General features: G+C 42.4%; 2 protein-coding genes across 5 annotated transcripts; one reads left to right on the plus strand and one right to left on the minus strand.

Moving 5' to 3' along the window:
• Positions 1-205: 205 nt before the first annotated feature.
• Positions 206-11181, plus strand: MTIF2 (mitochondrial translational initiation factor 2). Of its 4 annotated transcripts, XM_065682498.1 has the most exons (15): positions 206-259; positions 832-952; positions 1614-1845; positions 2357-2462; positions 3724-3895; positions 4349-4509; positions 5065-5241; positions 5765-5904; positions 6930-7054; positions 7611-7815; positions 8386-8638; positions 9336-9476; positions 10265-10429; positions 10630-10770; positions 10928-11181. In XM_065682498.1, exons 3-15 carry the CDS (start codon positions 1621-1623, stop codon positions 11095-11097), a joined length of 2181 nt encoding a protein of 726 aa, XP_065538570.1. In that variant the 5' UTR covers positions 206-259; positions 832-952; positions 1614-1620; the 3' UTR covers positions 11098-11181. The 4 variants fall into 4 exon arrangements, with proteins under 4 accessions (XP_065538570.1, XP_065538571.1, XP_065538572.1 ...); XM_065682499.1 differs by lacking the exon at positions 832-952 and having other exon boundaries at positions 240-259; XM_065682500.1 differs by lacking the exons at positions 206-259; positions 832-952 and having other exon boundaries at positions 1765-1845; positions 2321-2462.
• A 542-nt stretch (positions 11182-11723) lies between these two features.
• RPS27A (ribosomal protein S27a) lies at positions 11724-14040 on the minus strand. Its single transcript, XM_065682503.1, has 6 exons — positions 13990-14040; positions 13833-13894; positions 13512-13566; positions 13284-13369; positions 12631-12762; positions 11724-11914 (listed from the first exon to the last, which is right to left on the minus strand). Exons 2-6 carry the CDS (start codon positions 13878-13880, stop codon positions 11765-11767), a joined length of 471 nt encoding a protein of 156 aa, XP_065538575.1. The 5' UTR covers positions 13881-13894; positions 13990-14040; the 3' UTR covers positions 11724-11764.
• Positions 14041-23986: the final 9946 nt, after the last annotated feature.

The raw sequence follows: 23986 nt of genomic DNA on the forward strand, positions 1-23986 counted from the left end.
GAAAAAACAGCATCTCCTCACAGGCAGAAGAACCCCAAATGTAAGTGTGTGTGTGTGTGTGTGTGTGTGTGTAAGTACAGAGCCGCAGCTCAAACACCACCCACAGCTCCCTCCGTCCTGTCAGGAGATCTCCCGCCTTCCGTGAGGAGAGGCAGCGAGCACTGACAGTCGCCGCTGCGCATGCGCGATGACCGGCGCGCCGCCGCCGTGCGCCTGCGCAGTATGAGCGGCTGAGCCCGGCGTCCGGTACCGAGCTGAGGTGTGGAGGGCGGTCATGGCGGTTTCTTGGTGGGGCGGGGTGCGTTGGGTCCGCGCTGCCCTGCCCGGGCTGCGGGCGGTCCTCGGTGCTGGAGCCCCGGGGAAGGGGATGAGGGAGGCTGTGACCGCTGCAGCTGCCGGGCCTGCGGTGCCGGTACGCGGCGGTGCGGCGCAGTCCCCCCGGCAGCGAGGTGAGGGTGTTGTGAGGCGGCTGCTGGTGCCCTGCCCTCAGGGGTGAGCGCGGGTTGTCAGGAGGAAGGTCTGTGCAGATGGGAGGCTTCTGTGCGGTGCCAGCCGAACCGATGAGCTGAACTGGCATCGGGGAGCGCCCATCCCGGCACTGCTGAGCCTGAGAGCCGGGGGCGGTTTCCTTGCTGTTAGCAGCCTTCCCGAGGTTTGCGCTCCGTGAGCTTGTTCTGTCTCATCCTGACCTTGTGCTAGTTTTCTGTGTATGCAGTCTTGTGGGTTCCTTGGCTTTACCGGTTCTGTCCCTTTAAAGTTCTCATTAGGGAATAAAACCCCACCAAAGTAGTTGGTTTTGGTTGGTTAGTTGTCGTCTTCTCACTTCTGCAGGTATCTGGATACAGGAGAGTGTATAAAGTGACTGCAGTTTTGGGAGGAACTGATAGCATTTCACTCATTCGGAGCTGCTTGGAAGATGGTCCAAAACCACCTCTGAGGGAAGAGGTAGAAGGTATAGGACATGGCATCGCTGAGCACAGGGACTTAAATAGCTCTGAACAGGAAAAGAAGTTCAAATAGGAGACTGTTGTACAGCGTAGTTCACAAAATGACCCAAGCCAAAGTTAAGATGGTTAAAACAAGATGTGGGATGATCTGACAGAAGCATCTTGGAAAGCTTAGTTGCTAAGGCAGGGCTTAGCCTCAAAGGACATCTCTGTCCATGTGACAGCACTGGTATTACTACAGCGCTACGGAGCTGTAGTGGTGTATATGCTCTTGTAGAAGCATACAGCAGATGTGGTTTACAGAGGAGCTTGTTGCACCTGGGTAACTACTGGTATAGAACAAGACATGCAAATGTCCCTTTTTTTCTGGGTAATGTCAACCCAAAATGTATAGTTTATATTAAAGATCAGTGGAGGAAGGTGTAAGATTTGTAAGCTGTGGTGCTATTAGTAGATCTGTGTGTCTGCAGTGAAATAGTGGAGGGGAGTGAAGCACTGAAGGGAACTGAAAAAACTGGAGCAGTTACTGAACAGATCAACTTTTTCAGCATTAAAAGACCTGTTTTGAAACACAACACTCGTGCCTTGTGTTCCTGCCTGTATTATCACAGGGAGGAGTATCTTTCAGCTTTGAGTCTGATTTCAATGTGTCCTTTGTATTTGCAGTGAGGAAATGAATCGGGGGTTGATCCTGAAGTTTGAGAATCTGTTGCAGTTACATGGTGCTTGTCGACAGCTGCGGACTCTGTCCTACAGGAAAGTTTCCAGGGCACAATGGAAGCCTGTGCAGTCACCTGCACATCCCGTGGGATCAGTCCTTCTGTATCCACACTTCTGGCAAGAAGACAAATCAATCAGTATTGCCTTATCGCAGCGCAGACATCTAGCTACAAAGGAGGTGACTGACAACATCCAGTGATCTCTGGGTTTATGTGGAAAGTACAAGAGCTCAGTTTGAAGGTTTTAATTACAGAAAGCTTTATTAATGAATATAGAGGAGCTTTTATAAATGTATAAGACAGAATGTACTTAATATATGACTGCACTGTGACTTCCTCTCAAATGTTAGTGTTTATACCAGCAGCATCATGAATCCTGCAGAGGCAGGAGCAAGTCAGTTATTATAAACAGAAATGAAAATTATTTTGTTAATTTTTCCCCTGGTTTTGAAATATTCAGAATGAAAAAGATTAAATGTAGTATCCTGTACATTTTAAATATTCACCATGGTGTGTTAAGTCATTCATTTATCATAGTTCATTACTATCATAGTAAAAATACATGCTTACATCATGTGACTTGATTTTTTTTTATTAGTGATTTACATAATTATCTTTTTAATATTGTTTTTATTATTTCTTACTTTATGCCAGCTGTGTGTTCCTATATATGTGTCTAATTCCATGTAGGAGACAAAAAAGAACAAAAAGAAGGTACTGCTAACAAAAGGTGAAGTGGAGATAAGGCGGAAGATGACTGTTGAGGAACTTGCACGAGCTATGGGTAAAGACATAGGTGAGACCCTGCCCTGTTTGAGATCAAGTGAAACACAGCAGTTAAAATCTGTCATGCCGCTTTCAAGAGTGGCAAAGGGAAAGCTGTCTATGATGGCATTAGTCAGTGGTTGTTAATCCCTCCCTTAGCAAGGTAGATTGCACCCATACCAAAGGAAATGTTGGTTGACACGATGGCAGACTAAAGAGACAAAAAATCAGGTCATCCAAATTTCTTTAATGTGAAGAAGTCAGGACTGTCTTCCATCCCAGTAGGAAGGCTTCAGATCCACGTGAACTGCTCTTCATGACTGTTTTTCTTACTATTAATATATAATTATTCTGGGAGGAAAGACACTGCATCCTGGTTTGTCAGTGCTGGACCTCTGTGAGTAAAGAATTTGTGGCTAAAGAGAGAAGGCATAAAAGAACTTCAGCCTGTAATCCAACCCTTGGATCTTGGGTTCAGGAGCAATATGTATTTCATTAAAACAAGTCATTTGATTAACTGGGAATGGGAAGGACTGGTCTGGAAACACTCCCCTCTTTAAGTTACTGCCGTAAGAGCAGGGTTACAGAATCAGCCTTGTTCTTTTAACCCCACAAACCATTCAGGTTCCACAGTGGCTCAGCTTGACCAGTTCCAGTGGCGTTTTGAGGGTTATTATCATGTTTTGACTGTTGATATTTGGAATAATTCCATACTTGTATAATGCCAATCTTCAATCTCTTTTTCTCCAAAAAGGTGGGTACTTTGTGTGGCAAGCTCTCCTCTCAGCAATGAAGAGAGAAGCAGAAAAGTCTGTTGTGTCTTGCTGTACATTTCTGAGTTAGATTTGTAATGGTATTAGGTCACTGTGCAGCAATTTTTGACTAGTGCATCATGGTCTGTATTTCTGCTGTCAAAGAAGGGGGCATATGAACAGATTTATCAAATTTCCTCCCTCCTTGAATCATTTCTTCGCTGTTTGGTTTAGGTGAGTTTTAGTTGTTTCCTTCTTAGGGGTTAATGGAAAAGCAGGCTCTGAAAATCTGAGTGAAAAGTAAGATTGCAGCCTCTAATAAGATAGTCATTTTCAGTAGATGCTTCTCAGTCAAGTTCTTCTCTGCAAGTCTGTAGCATAACAGGGACTTGCAGATCAATCTAAAGGCGAAATGCTTTGTGAATGAAATTTATTAGCATGATATAAACGACTAATGAAAAAGTCTTAAACTATGTGAAGTGGGATGTTTTTGTCCCACATTTTTGTGGATATAATTGTTAAATGTCTGTCTTTTTACAGATCATATTTATGAAGCGCTGCTGTACACAGACATTGACCTTGATTCACTAGAACCAGATTCCATCTTATACGAAGACCATATCAAGCTGATTGTTAAAAAATCAGGAATGAAGTATAAATCGGCAAAACTGAAAGAGGAAAAAGAAAGAGAAAACACAGATGCTGTCAAGAGGCAAGTTGTGAACTGCTCTTTTTGGTTCTTTTTATCCTCCTTGCTCCTGCAGGTGTTTTTCATACACTGTATTTCCTTTGTTCTGATGACATGTTGGTAATATCTGATACAGTCATGATCTGGTAATATTTAATAGGGAAGTTTTACTATTTTGATTTCTTTGGCCATAAAGTTGATACTCGGATTTGATTTTGTTTAGGTGAGGTTTTTCTGTGCTGTTTCCTGGAGAAAAGCCAATTCTTTGCCTTATGGAATTGCTGTATTAATTGCTGCAGTAAGACTGAATACTAACAGAGCTAACTGTGGTGTGTAGCTGGGAGTTATGGTCTCAGTGGGGAGCCTCACCTGTTCATCACTAAGTTCTGGTAAATGGCTCTTTGTTAGCCGTAGTGGGTGTGCATGTCACTCAATGAACTTTGGTATTTACAAACCACCTCATTGCTGTAATTGTAGGCCTCCTGCAGACCCAGCAGTACTAACCCCCAGACCCCCTGTTGTTACCATCTTGGGCCATGTAGATCATGGGAAAACCACCTTACTTGACAGCCTGCGGAAAACTCAGGTGGCAGCAATGGAAGCAGGAGGCATCACCCAGCACATTGGTGCTTTCCTTGGTATGAATCATGACTACATGCTTGTGTAGAAACCAGCTTACTCTCCATCTCACATCTCGCGCTGACTTTCTGCCTGTTCGTTGGGGAAAAATCTTGCAACATTAACAGTGTATATGTAAGCAGTGAAAAAGGAAATCATCAATTGTGATAACTGTCATAACTGTGTGGATGGAACTTAGAAGCGGATTGTCTGCACAGTTGATATTAAACTAAATGTTCAAGGCCAGGTTGGACAGGGCTTGGAGCAACCTGCTCTAGTGGAAGGTGTCCCTGCCCATGGCAGAGGGCTGGAGCTGGAGGAATTTTAAGGTCCCTTCCAACACAAACTTTGTTTCTACTATGATTCTACTTTGGATTATTGAAGATCCCAGGACACTTTTTCTTCCCTGAGGAATTAAAAGCAGGTTTCACTCCATGCCAACAGTTATCCATTTGCCTCAAATATGTCATTATTATTAAAAACAGTTCTTAAAGGAGTGATTCTTGATTTATAGTAGGTCAGATAAAGTTCTGAGAAATGCTGATTTTAAATGTACCATATCCATTTGTTCACAGTGCATTTGCCTTCTGGGGAAAAGATAACTTTTCTGGATACTCCTGGACATGCAGCTTTTTCAGCCATGAGAGCAAGAGGTACCCATGTTACTGACATCGTCATACTGGTTGTAGCAGCAGAAGATGGAGTAATGCAACAAACTATAGAATCCATTCAACATGCTAAAAATGCAGGAGGTAACGTGTTCACCTTGTTAATATTACACTTTGGAGAGGCAAGTCCAGTACTCAAAGTAAATATGTAAGGTGTATGTTACTGTGCAGATCAAACAATGAATACTTTGCAAACGTTTATTTACCTCTTAAAAGAAACTCTTGCACTAGAATCCACACACTTGGGAAGTAACTATTCTAGTGCCCTTCCTTCTCCCCTGCGAAGGTGTTTGAAAATGTACTGAATGTTGCAGTAATACATAAAGATGTTAAAACACTAATGTTTTTGCAGGACTTGCACGTTTGTGAGAGCCCCCTCATAGGGTGTGTCTGTCGGGGTTATTGGGGCTGGTTTTCCTCTTCCATAGTAAGAACTCCTCCAGCTTACTTGTGGTAGTTCAGATCTCAGTGCCTACTCAGGGAATAGGCACAGAGTGAAGTCATGTGCTCTGAGTGGCCATAACCTGCTCTGACCTTTTATTGCAGTTGTGTTACTAGCAGCAATGTATGGTTAGCTTGGTAAAGAGTTTGTGTGTTCTCCTTTTAGTTCCTCTTATCCTTGCCATTAATAAATGTGACAAACCTGAAGCTGATCCTGAAAGAGTAAAGAAGGAATTGCTGGCCTATGATGTGGTCTGTGAAGAGTTTGGAGGTGACGTTCAAGCTGTAAATATTTCTGCACTCAAGGTAAAGTTTTGGTGGAAAGAATGATGGTGTTCATGGGTGTCTAATACGTGCATGCAGCTGCATTTCTATTTATCAGCTGGAAAATAAAATGCTAATTGTCCTGGTATTTGACCCCTTACTATGACCTGAGTGCTGCTGGCTCTCACCAGAATCATTTAAAACATCCTCCTGTCATATTTTGAGGCTCAGATCTTCAGTCAGCAATAATGTATCAGTTTTCTTCTGGTTATTTTTTCATGTTAATGCTAATTGCTGTTTCTTCATATATTTGCTCACTGTATGAAATCAGAATCAAGGTTGTTGATAGTGCTATGCAGGAAGAGGAAGATTCAGACAAGGGTGAATGAGTATTTTCCTAACACATGCCTAATCACAGGAATGTCATTCTGTAGTGATCTGACAGGATTTACCATAATCCTGGCAAACAACTGAGAGGTAGAAAGTGAAAACTCAAGTAAAATCAGGACTTCAGTTTTGTGGTGGCCAAAGCAGCTTTGTCCAAACTGCTGCAGCAGCATCTTATTGCAGCAGCATCTTATTGCAGCAGCATCCCTATTGCTGGCTTTCCAGATGTATCCCAAGTAATTTTCTAAGTTTTCTGGCAAGTTCAAGACCTTTTGAAGCCATGTCCTTATACTTTAAATAGCCATACATGAAAGTGGCTTCTTTATTCACTTCTGTAACACACATTGTTGCCCTGATTCATGTAGATCTGGATCTGCTGACTGACAGCTGGCTCGTGGTATCTGTTCTCAAAACCAAAACGTAATTAGAACAAACTGGAGGGGGGGAAGAGAAGAAGATAGACCAACAGTTTTGTCTCTGTGGTGTCCTGGAGTCCTGACTGGATGGTGGATGTCATCAAGTCTCTGTTTGGGTGGTTTGGCTAGTTGAGGTTTTTGGGGGTTGTTTGGTTGTGGTTTTGCTTTGTTTTTCAATTTGCATTCCTAATACACTTGTAGCAAATTATTGCAAGGTTTATAATTAATATATATATATATTTGTGTGTATATGATTTTACACAGGGTGAAAACTTGATGGTTTTAGCAGAAGCAACTGTTGCTTTAGCAGAGATGTTAGAGCTGAAGGCAGATGCCACGGGTCTGGTAGAGGGGACTGTAATCGAGTCTCGCAAAGACAAAGGGAAGGGGTAAGTAACCTGCTGCCTTTTCAGCAACTTGTAACAGTGCAGAGATACTGTTCAGCTGGTTTGTACCTCAGGATTTATGTTTAACATTGAACTTTCTGTTGTTAAACTGTAACAGTTTCTCTGCAATGTTTGTGACTGAAGCGTTGAATTGTTACTGTACAGCATAAGGGGCAGAAAAAGAAGTCATGAAGTGATAGAGCAAAATTCATCATCTCACTGAAGTTAAGTCCTGTAAGCACAGGAAATAGCTTAAAATGCTACAACAAATGCAATTTTTTAAAGCTTCATTAAAAATAGGGATGATGAAGTTTAATATTCATAATACATACACAATTTTTGGTGAATTATGTGTAACATGACATTGTGCTCTTTTAAATATTGTAGTTCCTTTGCAGATTCTCTGGTAACAAGGTGTGTTTTGCCCTCTAAAAATGAACTGAATTCTAGAAAGTTAACACTTAATGTGTTAAATGTGTTTTCTTACTAAAGCTAACTGCAGAAAACAGAAGAGTCACTTTAATTTTGCCTGTTATTTTCCTCCTCTGCTCTTCACTAGTCCAGTTACCACAGCCATCATCCAAAGAGGAACTCTGCGAAAAGGCTGTGTTCTGGTTGCGGGGAAGACATGGGCAAAAGTGCGTTTCATGTTTGATGAGAATGGCAAAGCTGTAGATGCAGCTTCTCCAGGCATCCCAGTGGAAATCATGGGCTGGAAGGATGTCCCTTCAGCAGGAGACGAGGTCCTTGAAGTAGAATCTGAGGTACAGAAAGACCTCTCTAATGGAAAACTCACACTGCAGTGAGGTGGAGGGAAAGGAGCTGAATGAAAAACAAGTGATAGCTTTCATTGTAAATAACCTGGATAATCTGGTGAAAGATGAAGGATGAGCGTGGGTATTGAGACCTGAACTAGGTGCTCTGAAAGAGGAATATCCACGATATGTTCTGTGTTCCCTTCCTAAAGGCACAGAAGACTGATTATACTATCATCCTACCTGAGGAACAGTCCACTGCTTAATTATATCAGTGTTTTAATTTTAGAATGAGAGAACTAGTTTCTGTCAAGAAGATGCATAAAGTACAGCTTGAAATAGGTGTGGTGGGAGCTGGCCAAACACCACATGGAATAATGAACAATAATTCTTTTCTGCAGTGCATAAGAATAACCCTTGAGTCATGTTGTAACCCAGGAAAGAAACTATTGTGCTTATTCTCTGCTATACTTGGAGCAAAATCTACTGTTAAATGTGATGCAAAATGCTGAAGCTGCATTACTGTGGAGTTTCCTGGTGCAGTGCTGTGAAAAATAATGTTTCTGTCTTCCTGCCCAGCAAAGGGCGCATGAAGTTGTGGCTTGGAGAACCTATGTTGAACAGCAGGAGAAGCTGAAAAAGGATGTGGAAGTTATTGAGGCAAAGCAAAAGGAGCACAGGATGGAATATGAGAAGAAGCACCAGCAGCTAGCCCATCTGACCTGGAGGCAGAGGAAGGCAGTGCTGTACAAGGAGAACAAGCACGTCATGTTTTTAAAGCCTAAAGAGAAAACAGAGAGGGACAAAAATGTGCTCTCGGTAATTGTTAAAGGTGCTGCTCTATTCTGTTTAAACATTGATTCTGTGTTTCTCAAATGCTCAGTTTGAAGTGTAGCACTAAACAAGTAAGAACATTCTGTTACCAGCGGTTTGATCAGTGCAAACCTGAACAGGTTATTGAACCTCTCTCAGTCAGAGGACGGGCATCCAAAAACAGCCAGTGATCAGAAAGATGCAATTTCCAGGAGGGACAGAGAAACAGGAAAATTACAAGCCTGAAGCCCTTACCCAGAAACTCCTGAGTAAAACCCATATAAGTGCCTCTAGATATAAATATATATTAAAAATATGTATATTAAAAGAATTAAGTACAAGCTGTATGAGCAGCAGTACTGCATCAGCAAAATGGAGGACAGGAACAATTACGTATTAGTTAAAGTGGGACAGGGAGAACTTGGTTTGACCTCGCATTTAGCGATACACAGTGACAGTAGCAGCTGATAAACCACGCAAACCTGACCTGAAAATGACTGCAGATGTAGATCCTCTGTCCTACTGTATTTATTGAATTCATTTTTGGAATTAATAAACTTGTTAGATGTGTTTTAACATACTGCTGAAAACACAGTAAGAATGATGGACGTCAAAAGACTTGCTGTTGCATAGTGTGGAGTTGCCAAGCACTTAGTTCTACTTCAGTGTTTCTCTGATGTGTACAAAGTGAGCAGTGCTTCTGTTTATACACACAGGTGATGTGGATGGTTCTCTTGAAGCTATTCTGAACATTCTGGACAGCTACGATGCTGACAGTGAATGTAAATTGGATATCGTCCACTTTGGCATGGGAGATATCAGTGAAACTGATATAAGTCTTGCAGAAGCATTTAATGGTGCGTGTTTAAAAATGGATTTACAATTAGTACAAGCTCTTTATTGAAATGGGTAGGACTCATACTGGTTTAGTTCTCTCAATAATAATTAGCAGCATCAGTAAGGTAAACTTGTTAAAGGAAACATTTTTAAGATACATCAGACAGTACAGGTAGGGGAGACTAGAAATACCACAAACCAGAAGGACTTTTGGCAAGTTGGATTGTTAAGGTTAAACTCTGACTCTTCACTCACGTTTTTATGATGCTCAAACAGGGCAAAGCTGGAGAAGTAGTTACAGAAGAATACCCTTTTGCTCAGGGAGGTAATTGGCAAGACTGTGTTGGAAGTTGTTCCCATATATACTCCCTCATGCTTGCCTGCTATAGACCATGGGGTCATTGCACCTGTGATAGTCCACAGGTAGACAAAAATGATTTAGAAGTTCACTTCCAACTTTATTTGACAGCCAACCTGTTTTTCTAGCCTGAGAATGGGAGGTCCTTATCCTTCACATGAACTCAGGCGAGTTGTAAGCAGTAGTTTCTGCTTTGATACATCCAGTATCAGAACAGGCAAATGTTCTCTTACGGCTTTTTTAGCCATTAGCTTTGATTCAAGGTTAGTAGCAGTCCATGTGCAATAGTGGTAGAAGGGTCTCTCCTTAAAAGGGAAGTAGTAAAATGCTGGTTTTTGTTTTGCTAACCACTAATTCTACCCTGTCATTGCAAATGCAATGTTACAGAATATTTATTGGTTAAAGCATGATCCCTTATAGTCATGGCTTGCTGATTGTTTTATTTACCAGGTGTTATATTTGGATTCAGTGTGAAAGCCAATGAAAGCATTAAACAGCTGGCTGCTAAAAAGGGAATAAAAATTAAACTTCACAATATCATCTACAAACTTGTTGATGACTTGAAAGAGGAACTGAATAGCAGGCTGCCCCCCTCTGTGGTGGAGAACACAATAGGTGAGTTTTCGTGGACTGAGAAATTCTTGCTCCCTAATGTGGCCTAAGGTTTATTCTCCAATGAAGTGTTCCTATTGAATCAAGTATTTCATATTCTCCTATATCTGTTATAAAGCTTGGTCAGTGGAAGAGTGGAGCTTGCCTTCTGCTCATTGCCGGTTTCCTATTCTCATCTCCCTCATACAACTTTTTCCTTTCAGGGGAAGCTTCTGTTCTCAACATCTTCTCTGTAACAGTAGGAAAAAACAAAATTCCAGTTGCTGGATGCAGGGTACAGAAGGGGCTGCTGGACAAGAAAATGAAGTTCAAGTTAATCCGCAAGAGGGATGTTATTTGGAAAGGTAAGTGGCATTGCCACAAAACAGGAATTGTGTCCAAGTGCTGCTGATGCCCTGTGAGGTTAGTGCAAAATGTACGTTCATATTCACAACCGAAGGGCAAACCAGAACACCCCCTCTGATACTGGTGACTTTCTTTGATGCACTTTTGTCTTTGTAGGATCTTTATCATCACTGAAGCATCTTAAAGATGATGTCCAGGTAATAAAAGCAGGCATGGACTGCGGATTGAGTTTGGACAAGAACATAGAATTCATTATTGGAGACGAAATTATTTGTTATGAAGAAAAAGAAGTTCCACAGACAACTTCCTGGGATCCAGGATTTTAAAAGGCATTAACACTAAAGGACATGTATTGTTCCTGACTGGCCTTCAATTCTTAACATTAAATGGACTTTCAAAGATGCACATGACCTTCTTCCTCTCTGATGTTTATGTAACAGTGTTCTGCTTTTAAATGTCAGCAACCACCTTACCTCATTGGAACATGAGATAAACTGTAACAATTGATAGCAAGCAGCTCAAGCATTTGAAACCATCACCCTCTATGATGTCTATTGGTTCCACATAGCCAGACCATCTTCTTTCTCCCCCTCCTCAGTGCTGCTATAAAATTCCTCAGTACGTAGTAGGACTCTACTACCCTTTTCTCTAACACTGAGCATTGTAGACATAACTTCAGACCTCTGTTTTTCCAGACTGCGTGTACGGTTTACTCCTTTCACGTTTAAAGAGACCACTTCCAAGGTTAGCCAGTATCATTTTTTCCCCTCTGCCATTGCTACTAGTTATCTCCTTTCAAGGAGACATAACTAACCAAGGCCATTCCTTAAAGAAGTTGCTGCTTCAATCTAGAAACAAACTATTTCATCCTAGATGACAGCATCTAAGTTTCAAAGATTTTTCTCACTTATCAGAGAAGAAATACAATACCACAGGAACCAAAAAGAACTACTTAAACCGTACAGAAGTTCAGATTTTTATTGTCTAGTACATTTACTTGTCTTCTGGTTTATTGAAGCAGTACGTCAGACAGCACTTGCCACAGTAATGTCTGTCAAAGTGACTCGCCATGAAGACTCCAGCTCCACACTCCTCAGAGGGGCACTCCCGGCGCAGACGGCTGATCTTGCCGTTCTCATCCACCTGGGAATCATGGAATCAGAATGGTTTGTGTTGGAAGGGACCATAAGATCATCCAGAGTTCCAACCCCCTGCCACGGGCACAGACTTTCCACTAGAGTAGGGTGCTCCAAGCCCCATCCAGCCTGGCCTTTAACGCTGCCAGGGATGGGGCATTCACAGCTTCTTGGGCAATCTGTTCCAGTACCTTACCACCCTCAAACTGAAGAACTTCATCTTTATAGCTAACCTAAATCTCCCCTATTTAAGTTTAAACCCATCACTCCTTGTCCTGTAACTATAGTCCCTGATGCCCCGATGAAGAGACCCTCTCCAGCATCCCCATAGGTCCCCTTCAGATACTGGAAGGCTGTGCTGAGGTCTCGACACAGCCTCTCTTCTCCAACAACCCCAATTTTCTGTTTTCATATGGGAAGACAGAGAAGCAGCATCTCATAAATGCCCTCACCACCTTTTAGCACCAATGATAAATTTGAGTTGGCTTTTTTTTTTTTTCAGTAGCAAAGTAGATTTTTGTGACAGTTACTACATCAGACTTCTTGAAGCAAAGTTTGGAAGTGCCCAGTTGCAACAGTTAGTTTCTTTTCTATTTAACAGGTGGAACGCGTGCAAATAGAAGGACTTTAAATATACCAGGCTACATACAGACTAGTTACAGGCTTCATGTCCTTCCTGGTGAGAATTCAGTTTTCATCAAGCTAAGAGTTAGTTCTACATACCTTGTAGTACTTCAGCACTGCAAGCTTAACCTTCTTTCTCTTATGCTTGTTCTTCTTGGGGGTTGTGTAAGACTTCTTCTTTCTTTTCTTGGCACCACCACGAAGTCTCAGCACAAGGTGAAGAGTTGATTCCTATTTGGAAAGCACATGAAATAGATTAAAAACGCATTTAAGCAGGCTTTTATCTACAAGAGCTCCAAAAGGATTATTCTATATACAGGCTCCAGAGAACAGCGGCTCCTGCATCTCAAACCCCAGAAGGTTCAATTGCTATGCCTGTATTCTCAATTCTAAGTGGAACTGCAGAATCATTTCCTGATGTAACTACACCAAAGTGACAGCTTTTTGTAGCTCCTCCTTCCCAGTGGCACTCACTGCCCTGTCAGGTTAATCTGGCAGACGTGAGCAGGATTTTTCACATCGGCCCCCTAACACAGCTCATCCCCGTGTGCCATGTGCCCAGGCTGATAGAAGGGAGATGCTGGAAGCAGAATCTTTACACTTCCCCAGTCAGAAGTGCCACCCAACCCTAAATCAATTGATTTGGTTAAATCCATCTGCACCATTTCTTAGGCTCAGCTGCAAAGGCCAGTCTGCTCCAACAGTGCCAGCTCGTAGGTTCTACAATGCTCTGTGCAGCCTCTCCTACTCACTTTTTGGATGTTGTAGTCAGACAACGTGCGTCCATCTTCGAGCTGCTTTCCAGCAAAGATCAGTCGCTGCTGGTCAGGAGGAATGCCTGATGGGGACACGAATCAAGATTAAGTGAAGAATACAGTCTAGGACATTCTGGAGTAAAATACTAGCTTGCTGCAGATGATCACAAGTACATACGATATACATCAACCAAAAAGAGAACAGTAAGTGCATCCTGAGCTTACCTTCCTTATCCTGGATCTTAGCTTTGACATTTTCTATAGTATCAGAAGGCTCAACCTATTAAAAAAATGAAAGAACGGACTCAAAACACACTTTGCCTTCCTGTTAGCCCAGAGATGCAGCAGAGCCACGCGGAGCTCCAGGCTCGCCGCCTATGCTGTCACGGCTCCCCACCACGGGCAGCCAGCTCCGGGTGAGCGCCCCGGGCAGCGGCAGGGCCGGCGCTGCTCCGTGCATCCCGCACAAGGCCCCGGCCGGCCCGTCCCGGCGGCGGGGCCTCCCTCGGCTAAGGCAAACCCTGCTAATGACCCGCAGCGGCTCACCTCGAGGGTGATGGTTTTCCCCGTGAGGGTCTTCACGAAGATCTGCATGGCGAGGCCGGCACCTGCGGCGGGGGAGAAGGGGGAGAGGCGGTGAGGGGTGGCCGAGGGGAAAGGGGGGGCCCGCGGCCACGCGGGCGGCGGCGGAGCGAGGCCTCACCCGCGGCTTCCTGCCGGAATGGCGGCTCCAAGAGAGCGCGGCGCCGGCACGCACGGGGTTTCTGCCGCCCGGGCCGAGGGGCGGGACTACATGTCCCGGCATGCCCCGCCGCCGCCAGGCGCGCCATGGACTGCCGGGAGCCGCAGTCCAGGCCGAGGGGCATCATGGGAGTGGTAGGCGGGGCTGGGAGCGGCTGGGCGGGGGTACTGCGGCTCCCACAGTGCATCGCGGCCGTGAGGGGAGGAGGCGGGCGGTGGGGAGGGCAGGAGGGTGGGTGGTGCTGTGCTTGTCAGAGCCGTGCCGGGGTTGTGTGTTGTGTGTTGTGTGTTGTGTGTTGTGTGTTGTGTGTTGTGTGTTGTGTGTTGTGTGTTGTGTGTTGTGTGTTGTGTGTTGTGTGTTGTGGGGCCTGAGGGTGTTTCTGGTACCTGTGTCTCCATAGATTTGTGCTGAGGCCTGAAGTGCCAAAAATCGGTGTCCTCGCCTCGCTGCAGGCAGCTTAAAATCGCCTTACGGCCGTCTTGATAAATGTAGGTTCCCCAGGATCAATGTCGAGTTTATCAGGGCTTCTAGCTTTAGGATTAGAAGAGTTGTAGGTAAGTGAGGAGGAGCAATGAGAGCCACATTAATTTGGAATTATTTGTTAGGTGGGTTGATGCATATGAATTGAATATGGGAACGGTTAAGCTGAAAAAATTGCGTGAATAATGTATCATCTGATGCTCTTTTAACCATTTCACCTACTTTAGGGTTTGATCTGAGGCAATTGTTGGACAAGGAAGGAAAGAGGTTTAGACTTTGTGTGAGAACTTGCTGTTATATAATGAAAACCATTTGATGAGAGCAGAACAATGTTCTGTCTTCACTCCTGCCCTTAAGAAGAACAGGAGATGTCCATACGAGCATATATATGGACAGAAATTGAACAAGAGGGTTGTGATGAGCAGGGATCACCTGAGGAGTGTTACATTATAGACAGTAAAGCATTTCACAAGGTAACATTTCTCATGCAAATGAGAAGTGACCAATAATCAGTGAAAATTGGTTTGCTCCTGCTTTGTCTTCTGAGGAAGAAGCATATTAGCAGACCAATTGGGACTTGTTGGTCAAGGGCAGGTATGCTTTCAGCTGGTTTGTGCCCCTGTGTGCGCTGTAGTCAAATAGAAGCCTCTCCAATAAATTTGTATTACTAGAAGTTACAGCAGCGTTCATGCTTGGTAACCTCTTTTCATAACTTTGTGGCAATGATAAACCAAGAATAAATATTCTTAGTTTTCAAGATGGATAGGAATAAGGGTTATTGGATCTGCTTTTAAATCTTGGACTGCCATTTTAAGATACTAAAGTGCACAGTAACCTCTCCTTTGGTTTTCTACACCTAAGAGTGCTGAATTCATTTAGTGCCTTGTTACTTGCCTCTGGGACTGTTTCTTAATGTTTTAGATCAGTGCCACAGAACTTGCTCCAAGGGCTATCCAAGGAATATTATTTTGTCTCTTCATTTCATTTTAAACCTATTATGCTTATTAGAAAGTTCCAGAAAGCTGTTTTACTGTTCATTCTCTTCAAGTATTATGTCAAAGAGACATTCACATATAAGAAAGTATGTTACCATGTACAAGAATATCCTGACTTCAGTCAAACAGGAACATGAGGCCTTTATTGCCAAAATCAAGAGTGGCCAAAGGAACATCTCTTGTCTTCAGGAGAGATTGACAGCTCTGGAATCAGAGCTTGTAACTCTGAGATCATAGAATAGTTAGGGATGGAAAGGCCCTTAAGATCACCTAGTTCCAACCCCCGTGCTGTAGGAAAAGAGCAATGGATTTTGAAGACAAATTAATAATGTTTAAAGGAAAATGCATTGTTTTAATTAGGACATTAATAATTTAGTTGTTGCTGGTTTCTCTCATTTTTTTCAACATTTCAGTTCTTGTTTTATTTTTATATGCAAGCTGCCACTGGTTGTGTAAAACCTTGCTAACACGTGGGGTTAGACTTCTGCTCCTGACATCCTGGTGCTGATTATTGTGCATTCAAACTTGAGGTGTAATCAGCAAAGGCTTTGCTTGCAGAAAAGCTGGAGGATCAGTCTCAGAAGTTAAACACACACAGATTCTGTCCACCTATGGGAATAGCATAGCCTGAAAATGAGGCTGTTGTATTCCTAAAGTGCACTGTCTGAGGTGGAGAAAGTATTTGCTGATGTCTATTCTTTCTATTATTTTATTAAATTCCAAATTCAGTGTAAGCATAGCCCAATGAAGCAATACCAACAGCTCCTTCTGAAAGACACATTTTGCTTTGGTTGCTCTTAGCCTTTCTAACAGCACTGTAGGCTCCAGTTTTGCTTGAGCCTTTTTTTTCTCTTACACTAACAGTGGATATAAGATTTGTTACAGCCTTCTGTGTTTTAAAATAATAATTACTAGGATATTAATTTCTCCCATTTTATTGTTGATGTCGGTACCAGATCCACAGTTTCAGACACACACTAAAACCATGCTTAAACTGTAAACCCTATACCTGCACTTGGCCTTTCTTTTTATGAGGATAGGATACGATCATATTTGAATTTCTAGAAATGCATCTGTTTCTGCATGTTTGATCTGGAGAAGACATTAAACTGACAGCGATGTGTTTTCTTAATGCAGAGTAGATTTGTTTGAAATGGTGAGCAGCTTTATTAGAGTCTGGTATTAAATGAACTGTAACGGGTGCCTCTCAGGTGAAGACTCCTGTGAAAAGCAACAGCTTTTTTGAATGCTAACTTGTATTTTAGTTTTAAATTGAGATTCTGAATTACCTTGTGTCTGGGTCAAAGTACCAGTTCTTTGTTTAAGTCCTAACCCATAACCTATCCTCCTTTAGCCTGCTCTTTTGGCATGCTGCAGTCATCCTTGCTCTTGGAGTAGTAAGACCTCACTACTTACATCATCACACTGAAACAGTGTTTCTTAAGCCATGCTTTATGACCACCTTGGGAATCACAAATTATTACAAAACACAATGTGAGTAGCCAACAGCTTAGTTCCTCTGGGGTGAAAGAGTGAAAAGCAGCTGTAGTTTCTACTTTCGAGCCTTCCAGATGTTTACAGTAGTCAGGGAGCTGCAAATGGCTTTTAATTGTTTGCTGGAGAAGCCTGTTGAAAGATAGTCTGTTATTGAAACATGGTGATGCTTTGTTTGTGTAGCTCCATGTGAGCTTCACCTCCTGTTCCAAGGCTATAAAGTTCTGTGCTGATTTTAAAAGTCTTTCGCAAATTCCAAACATAAATTAATCCTAAACCACTTAGATTGTAGCAAAATTGGTAGCAATGCCTGTAGCAGACATATAGCACTTGACAATTTAAATTCCTGTAGTTGTTAACACTATCATTCCTGTAACTGTGGCATATAACCAGTACTGAGCAGATCTGCTTCCACAGCCCAGTCTTTTTCTTTACAATGCCTGGGCTAGGCTAAGAGAGGTGCTTAAATTTAAAGATACTATTTGTGAAAATTAGGATTTATGCTTCCATAGCTTTGCATCTACTGTGCTTTTTGTGTCTTGCTCCAATAAACCGCCTTTAACTTGAGCTCTGCAACTCCCCTGTCATTCTATTGCTCTTATGGATTTCAGAAGTGATCTTGAGTGCAATCAAAGGTATTTTGAGTGCAAGTTATTTTGGCCTTTAGGCTTTTTATATTAAAATAAGCACTGTTTTTCCTATGGGCCTTTAATTTCATCAGCTTTTTCTTTTTATTTTAACTCAGCTTTAGGATTTATAATCCATCAGGAAAAACAGTGAGTGGTTTGTGCAGTATGTTTAATATGAATAGTAGGAAGCTTTTTAGGGCAAATATAGCATCTTTAAATGCAGCTGGGTTTTTTCTTAGGTGCATTGAACAGGTTATTCAAATGATATCGTCTGTACTTTGTGAGACTGGAATAAAATAGCAGTTGTTAGTGCAGAAAATAGGGCTAAAATGTTATCTCAAAGAATCGTATCGATTCTCCCCTCTCACAGGATGGAGTGTTTGAAACCTCGCGGCTTGAAAAACATGCGAGGATAATGGAACATGTTTTCCGGTAGTTTTACTCTGTAACAACAGAGGGAGCTCTTACAGAAGGCAAGCGACGAATCCTTTTAGCTCTTTGTATGAACTGGAGTAAACACTAAGCATGAAAAAGACAGTGCTGAGAATTATTTTCCTATCAAATACTACTTTTTTATCCCTTTTAATATGTCCGTGTGAGAATGTGTGCATGTTTGCGCTTTGTTTAACTGAAAATGTATTCTCAGTGTAGAAGAAAGTGGACATGTTGTGCTCTGGAATGGTATGGTAATGGTATACATGTGCTTTCCATTCAGTTCTCAGCTTTAGTAAGTCTTGTCTGTCCTTTAATACAGTGCTGGAGGGAGATACCACACGAGGTTTAGAACCAGCATGGCTAAGAGACACTGGTCTGAGTGGATCATCACTCTGGACAAAGAGCTGAACAAAGGGAGTGTGGTGTACGCATACCCTGATGCTTTGGTCCTTTTGTTTTTTCCTGCTAGACCATCACTGGAGTCATAGTACAAGTTCGATTATCAAAATAATCCAACAAATCCTACCAAAATAGAACAAATGTTTACTTAGATCAGATTTAGGCTTCGGTTATATGCATCCACCTCCTCTTTGTATTGCTGTGGGATTTGAGGACCATATTACACTCTCAGATCCAGTGCAGGAATTTGGCTTAGGCTGATTATTAAGAGTGGGGTAATTCAGTCTTTATGGGAAGGCAGATGCCCACTGCAGTCATACACCAGCAGATGCACTGGGTGCATGTTGGCAGAGCCTCTTGATAGCGCTCAGCCCACAACCCCCATAAACAGGAAGAATGCTGAATGTCATTTGCTGTTGTCACTGTGCTACATGTTCCCAAAGAAGAGATATCTCTATAATTAAGCTAGATATAACTGCTGCTGGTTTGTGTCAGTTTTAATGGGCTTTGGCACTGTTTAAAAGCTGCTGGGCCATACTCTATTTATTATATGGGTAAATCTGCACGGTTAGGATTCACAAGAGGACTTCCTTTAAAAGAGAATTACAAGTCTACTGATACTGTAAGTGTTGTGTGGGTGAGGAGAAGGGAAAGGTATGCAAGTTCAGTTTTCAACATATAGAATAATATCTTATGTAAATATAACCCCCAAGTTAATATATAAATGTAGAGATATAGACCTGAGGAATCTTTCAGCAAGAGAGAATACGGCTAATAGCGGTAAAAGGGCAATGCCCCATTCCACATGGTGGTTCTGCACTCACTGAAGTTAAAAGTTGGCCTCATCCCCTATCCCAGATAATCCTGCTTATAATTAATTAATATTTCTGAAATAAGTTAGTATTAAATATTTTTCCTAGTAATGCCTGACTCATAGTAGTGTGTTTCCAAAGGCTTGTGAATTATTACTACTCTGCAGAGCTTGCAATTAATGCCATTTTTTAGTGATACACTCTTCGTAATGAGCATTAGAACTTCTGCCTCAGGAGTGGTTCAATTCTGTCAAAGGCTGTCCAGTTCAGTGGTGCTTGAGGTATATTCAGTGCTGCAGAGAAAGGTAAGTTCTGTGACCATGGGAAGCCTTGCCAGGATGCTTTCAGAGTTGTCTAGCTGATCACTTGTCCTAGGTTGGTTCTTTTTAATCTGATGCAGTGTTTTCTGTACTCCATCTGCTATGCTGATAAGGAACTTCTAATATTTAAAGGGCAGTTGATATGATCCTTTTTGCAGGAGAGGTGGGAAAAAGAGCTGATACTGTCAAAAGAATGTGAGTAGAGGGATTTAAACTATTTATTAAAGCCTCAGTTTAATGAACATAGGAATAAGTGACTTGTGCAATGTCTACTTTACATATTGCAGCTGAATATTGTCTGATGTTCAAGTCCATTTTTCCCAGAATTCTGAGAATGGACTACAAATTGGGAATGGTGTTTTCCCTTTTAGTGCTTGTTGCTATTCATGTAACTGAAACGAATGCAGTCCTACCATTATGAACGTCTGTGCTGATGTAGATGCTCCAGGAGCAGTCAGGTGAAAAGGTCAATGCTGGCAGCTTCAGTGAGATTTCTGAACACAGCCCATCTATAAAGCAGTGCTCTGAGCAAGTGCTTATGATTGGGGAAAAAAGTACTGTTATTTCTGTAACAGTAGAGCATTCATTGCTGACACTTGATCTTTTCCTTATAGCTCTGCTTGACACCACCTGAGTGACTGCAGACTTCTGCACTTCCTGATTGTGAAATGCAGAGCAGCTGAATGCCATAGAAGAGAGTATTCCACAGCCTGGTGTCATCACACACGATGAATACAGAGGTCCACAGCCATTTCTCTTCACATTTATACAATACACTTATAAAGTTATGGAATTCTACTCGCGACCAACTTGTATTGTGAAGTTCAAATCTGAAGTATATCTAAAACCCAGGCATAAGCAAGGGATCAGAAAGAGCAGCAAATATCTTTTGTATGCCAGTAAAAGAGAGCAGATAAAAACTCTCAGAAGCAGTAAAACACCTTCATGAAAAAAAAATAGTCCATGCTAGATGAAAATGGATTTATTCTTAGACATTTCTGTGCCTACTGAAACCTCAAGTTCCATTTTCTCATATTATGCTGGTGGATGTATATTCATCTTAATGGTGCTGTTTCTCATTCAGTATATGTAATGAGTGACAAAAGGTCATCATCTGATTAGTTGCCACACTGATTATAAGACGGGGTGTTTGATCTTAGATACACTGTATATATTGTAACTCAATTTACAGTATAACATGCATTGGATTTTGACCAAAAGGATGAAAACAGGGAATGAAAGATTACTGACATTCTTTCTGCACTAAAGCTGACATCATACAGGAAAGCAGTGCAGCTGTAACTGATAATCCCCAGAGTGATTTCATGGGGATTGTTTAACATTTGTTTAATATTTGCAGCAGCTCAAAATGAAAGTCCTTGTTAAATCGATCAAGACAGTGATGGGCAAAACCACAAAGTTTTATTCTTTTTCTTTATAGCCATTTTTGCTGTGCAGAAGTGATTTCTAGCAAGGATACAAGATCAAATGGCAGGCCGGAGGTAAGTGCCTCTTTAGTTGGCCTACTTGCTAGCTGTTTTGTACTTAGTGTTCTCTGGAAGCTCTAGAAATCATGCTACATAAGAAAAACAATGCAAGTGCAGTGTCAAATACACTGTTGGAGCAAACACAACTGTTACAGGGGAGGATTGTGCAGCTGTTGCCTTATATGCCTTCTTTTCCTTCAGAATTTGGTGTCTCCCAATCCAGGAATCAGTTGCTAATCATCTGCTGGGATTTAAAGCAGTTTAGACCTGTGTTTTATTCAGCAACCTCAAGAATTTTTAGTCATCTCATCTTGAGAAAAATCACTGTTTTGAGCATTCGATTTAGCAAGGTGACAGTCTACTTTTACCCAAAGTGTCCATGAAAGCCAAGTAGTATTTTAGTAATATTTGAATAACCAACATTACATATAAAGAAGAGATGGAATTTCAACAAGATAGAGACATTTGCAGGTTAAAAATCCATTCCTTACAAATCTTTATGTTCTCCATCTCAGATATTATTTTGAAGAAGAGTTACCCAGTTTCACAGCAGTGAAGTAGGAGAGCTGTCTTGTCACCTCATTGGTAAGAGAAATTTTGAAACATTTGGCTACTCACATTTCTTTTTCCTCTTATTTATTAATCAAATTCAGAATTTATCATTTTCCCAGTGTTTGACAGACTTTTGACTTGGATAAAAGAGTCTGGTCAAAATATAATAAAGTGGTGGTGAGCTTTAAAATACTTCAAGACTGAACAAAATGTACAGATACACGAGTGCACAGCATCATGGTGCTGTGCATTTTATTACTGCCAAGCTCTGGCTGACTTTAGTTTCCATCTCTACTTGACTCGTGTGCTGCACTCACCTCCTTCCAATACAGACTTAACAGAGGTCAGCCAGAGATTGATACCTTGATCTAATGAAGAAATTAGGCTCTTACAAGACAAGTGCTATGGGGGGGTTAAAGATACTGGAATGAGAGGAAATGTTGTGAGGTTAGTTATGTAGCCTAGTGCCTGGGACATATACCCAAAGGAGGAATCATAAGCCGTGCTTCCTGCTTTGTGGAATTCTTTGTCTTAGAACCGTGCTTCCTGCTTTGTGGAATTCTTTGTCTTAGAATTAATTCATTATTCATCTTCTGTCTTTAAATTAATTAATCACTGGAAAAAGTACAAATCCCCTCCAAGATCCACTTCCCAGGTGATCCAAGATCCCCTCCAAGATCCACTTACCATATATGAGATGGGGTTTTTCCAGCCCCCCCAAGAAATTTCGGTAGAGCTTAAAGAAGTGATAGTAGTGTTTTTATTGCATTGTTGTCTTTGTGAGATGGGGTTTTATGTTACTCTGGCAAGTTTTATTAAAAGGAGATGACCATAACTTAGCTTTTTGCATGCTTTAATCCCCAAATTCCTGTGTAATGTGAGAGGTTTCCTGAGGTTATCAAAAGCAAATAAGATTTTGTGACAGTTTTCACCAAAAGCAAACCACAGGGAGAGGGTTATCAATATGAAAGAGTTTGTATTGATAACTAGGTAAATGATAAAAATACTGATAAGGGTTTACATTGATAAGAGTCCATCAGTGATATTCATAGAATCATAGAATCATAGAATAGTTAGGGTTGGAAAGGACCTCAAGATCATCTAGTTCCAACCCCCCTGCCATGGACAGGGACACCTCTCACTAAACCATCCAACACAAGGCTTCATCCAACCTGGCCTTGAACACTGCCAGGGATGGAGCACTCACAACCTCCCTGGGCAACCCATTCCAGTGTCTCACCACCCTAACAGGGAAGAATTTCCTCCTTAGATCCAATCTAAACTTCCCCTGTTTCAGTTTTAACCCATTACCCCTTGTCCTGTCACTACAGTCCCTGACGAAGAGTCCCTCCCCAGCGTCCCTATAGGCCCCCTTCAGGTACTGGAAGGCTGCTATTAGGTCTCCACGCAGCCTTCTCTTCTCCAGGCGGAACAGCCCCAACTTCCTCAGCCTGTCTTCATACAGGAGATGCTCCAGACCCTGATCATCCTCGTGGCCTCCTCTGGACTTGTTCCAGCAGTTCCATGTCCTTTTTATGTTGAGGACACCAGAACTGCACACAATGCTCCAGGTGAGGTCTCACAAGAGCAGAGCAGAGGGGCAGGATCACCTCCTTCGCCCTGCTGGTCACGCTCCTTTGGATGCAGCCCAGGATCCGGTTGGTTTCTGGGCTGCGAGCGCACACTGCAGCCGGCTCATGTTCATTTTCTCATCGACCAGCACCCCCAAGTCCTTCTCTGCAGGGCCGCTCTGAATCTCTTCTCTGCCCAGTCTGTAGCTGTGCCTGGGATTGCTCCGACCCAGGTGTAGGACCCTGCACTTGTCGTGGTTGAACTTCATAAGGTTGGCATCAGCCCACCTCACAAGCGTGTCGAGGTCCCTCTGGATGGCATCCCTTCCCTCCAGCGTATCAACCGGACCACACAGCTTGGTGTCATCGGCAAACTTGCTGAGGGCGCACTCAATCCCACTGTCCATGTCAGCGACGAAGATGTTAAACAAGACCCAGTCCCAACACTGATGCCTGAAGGACACCACTCGTTACTGGTCTCCAGCCGGACATCGAGCCATTGACCACAACTCTTTGTGTGCGGCCGTCCAGCCAGTTCTTTATCCACCGAGTGGTCCAGCCATCAAATTGATATCTCTCCAATTTAGAGACAAGGATGTTGTGTGGGACAGTGTCAAACACTTTGCACAAGTCCAGGTAGATGACGTCAACTCCTTTACCCTTATCCATTAATTCTGTAGCCCCATCATAGAAGGCCACCAAATTGGTCAGGCAGGATTTCCCCTTAGTGAAGCCATGCTGGCTGTCACCAAGCACCTTGTTGTTTTTCATGTTCATGAGGCCC

The sequence above is a fragment of the Lathamus discolor genome, chromosome 5, assembly GCF_037157495.1.
Source record: "Lathamus discolor isolate bLatDis1 chromosome 5, bLatDis1.hap1, whole genome shotgun sequence".
Classification (NCBI taxonomy): Eukaryota; Metazoa; Chordata; class Aves; order Psittaciformes; family Psittacidae; genus Lathamus; species Lathamus discolor.

Coding starts and splice junctions, on each gene's coding strand:
- MTIF2 (XM_065682498.1), top strand. CDS start 1,621: ATGAATCGGGGGTTGATCCTGAAGTTTGAGAATCTGTTGCAGTTACAT. Junction 5,242..5,764: donor ACATGCTAAAAATGCAGGAG/GTAACGTGTTCA, acceptor TTCTCCTTTTAG/TTCCTCTTATCCTTGCCATT. Junction 9,477..10,264: donor TCTTGCAGAAGCATTTAATG/GTGCGTGTTTAA, acceptor TTTATTTACCAG/GTGTTATATTTGGATTCAGT.
- RPS27A (XM_065682503.1), bottom strand. CDS start 13,880: ATGCAGATCTTCGTGAAGACCCTCACGGGGAAAACCATCACCCTCGAG. Junction 13,567..13,832: donor GGAAAACCATCACCCTCGAG/GTGAGCCGCTGC, acceptor TTTTTTTAATAG/GTTGAGCCTTCTGATACTAT. Junction 13,370..13,511: donor TAAGATCCAGGATAAGGAAG/GTAAGCTCAGGA, acceptor TGTCCCCATCAG/GCATTCCTCCTGACCAGCAG.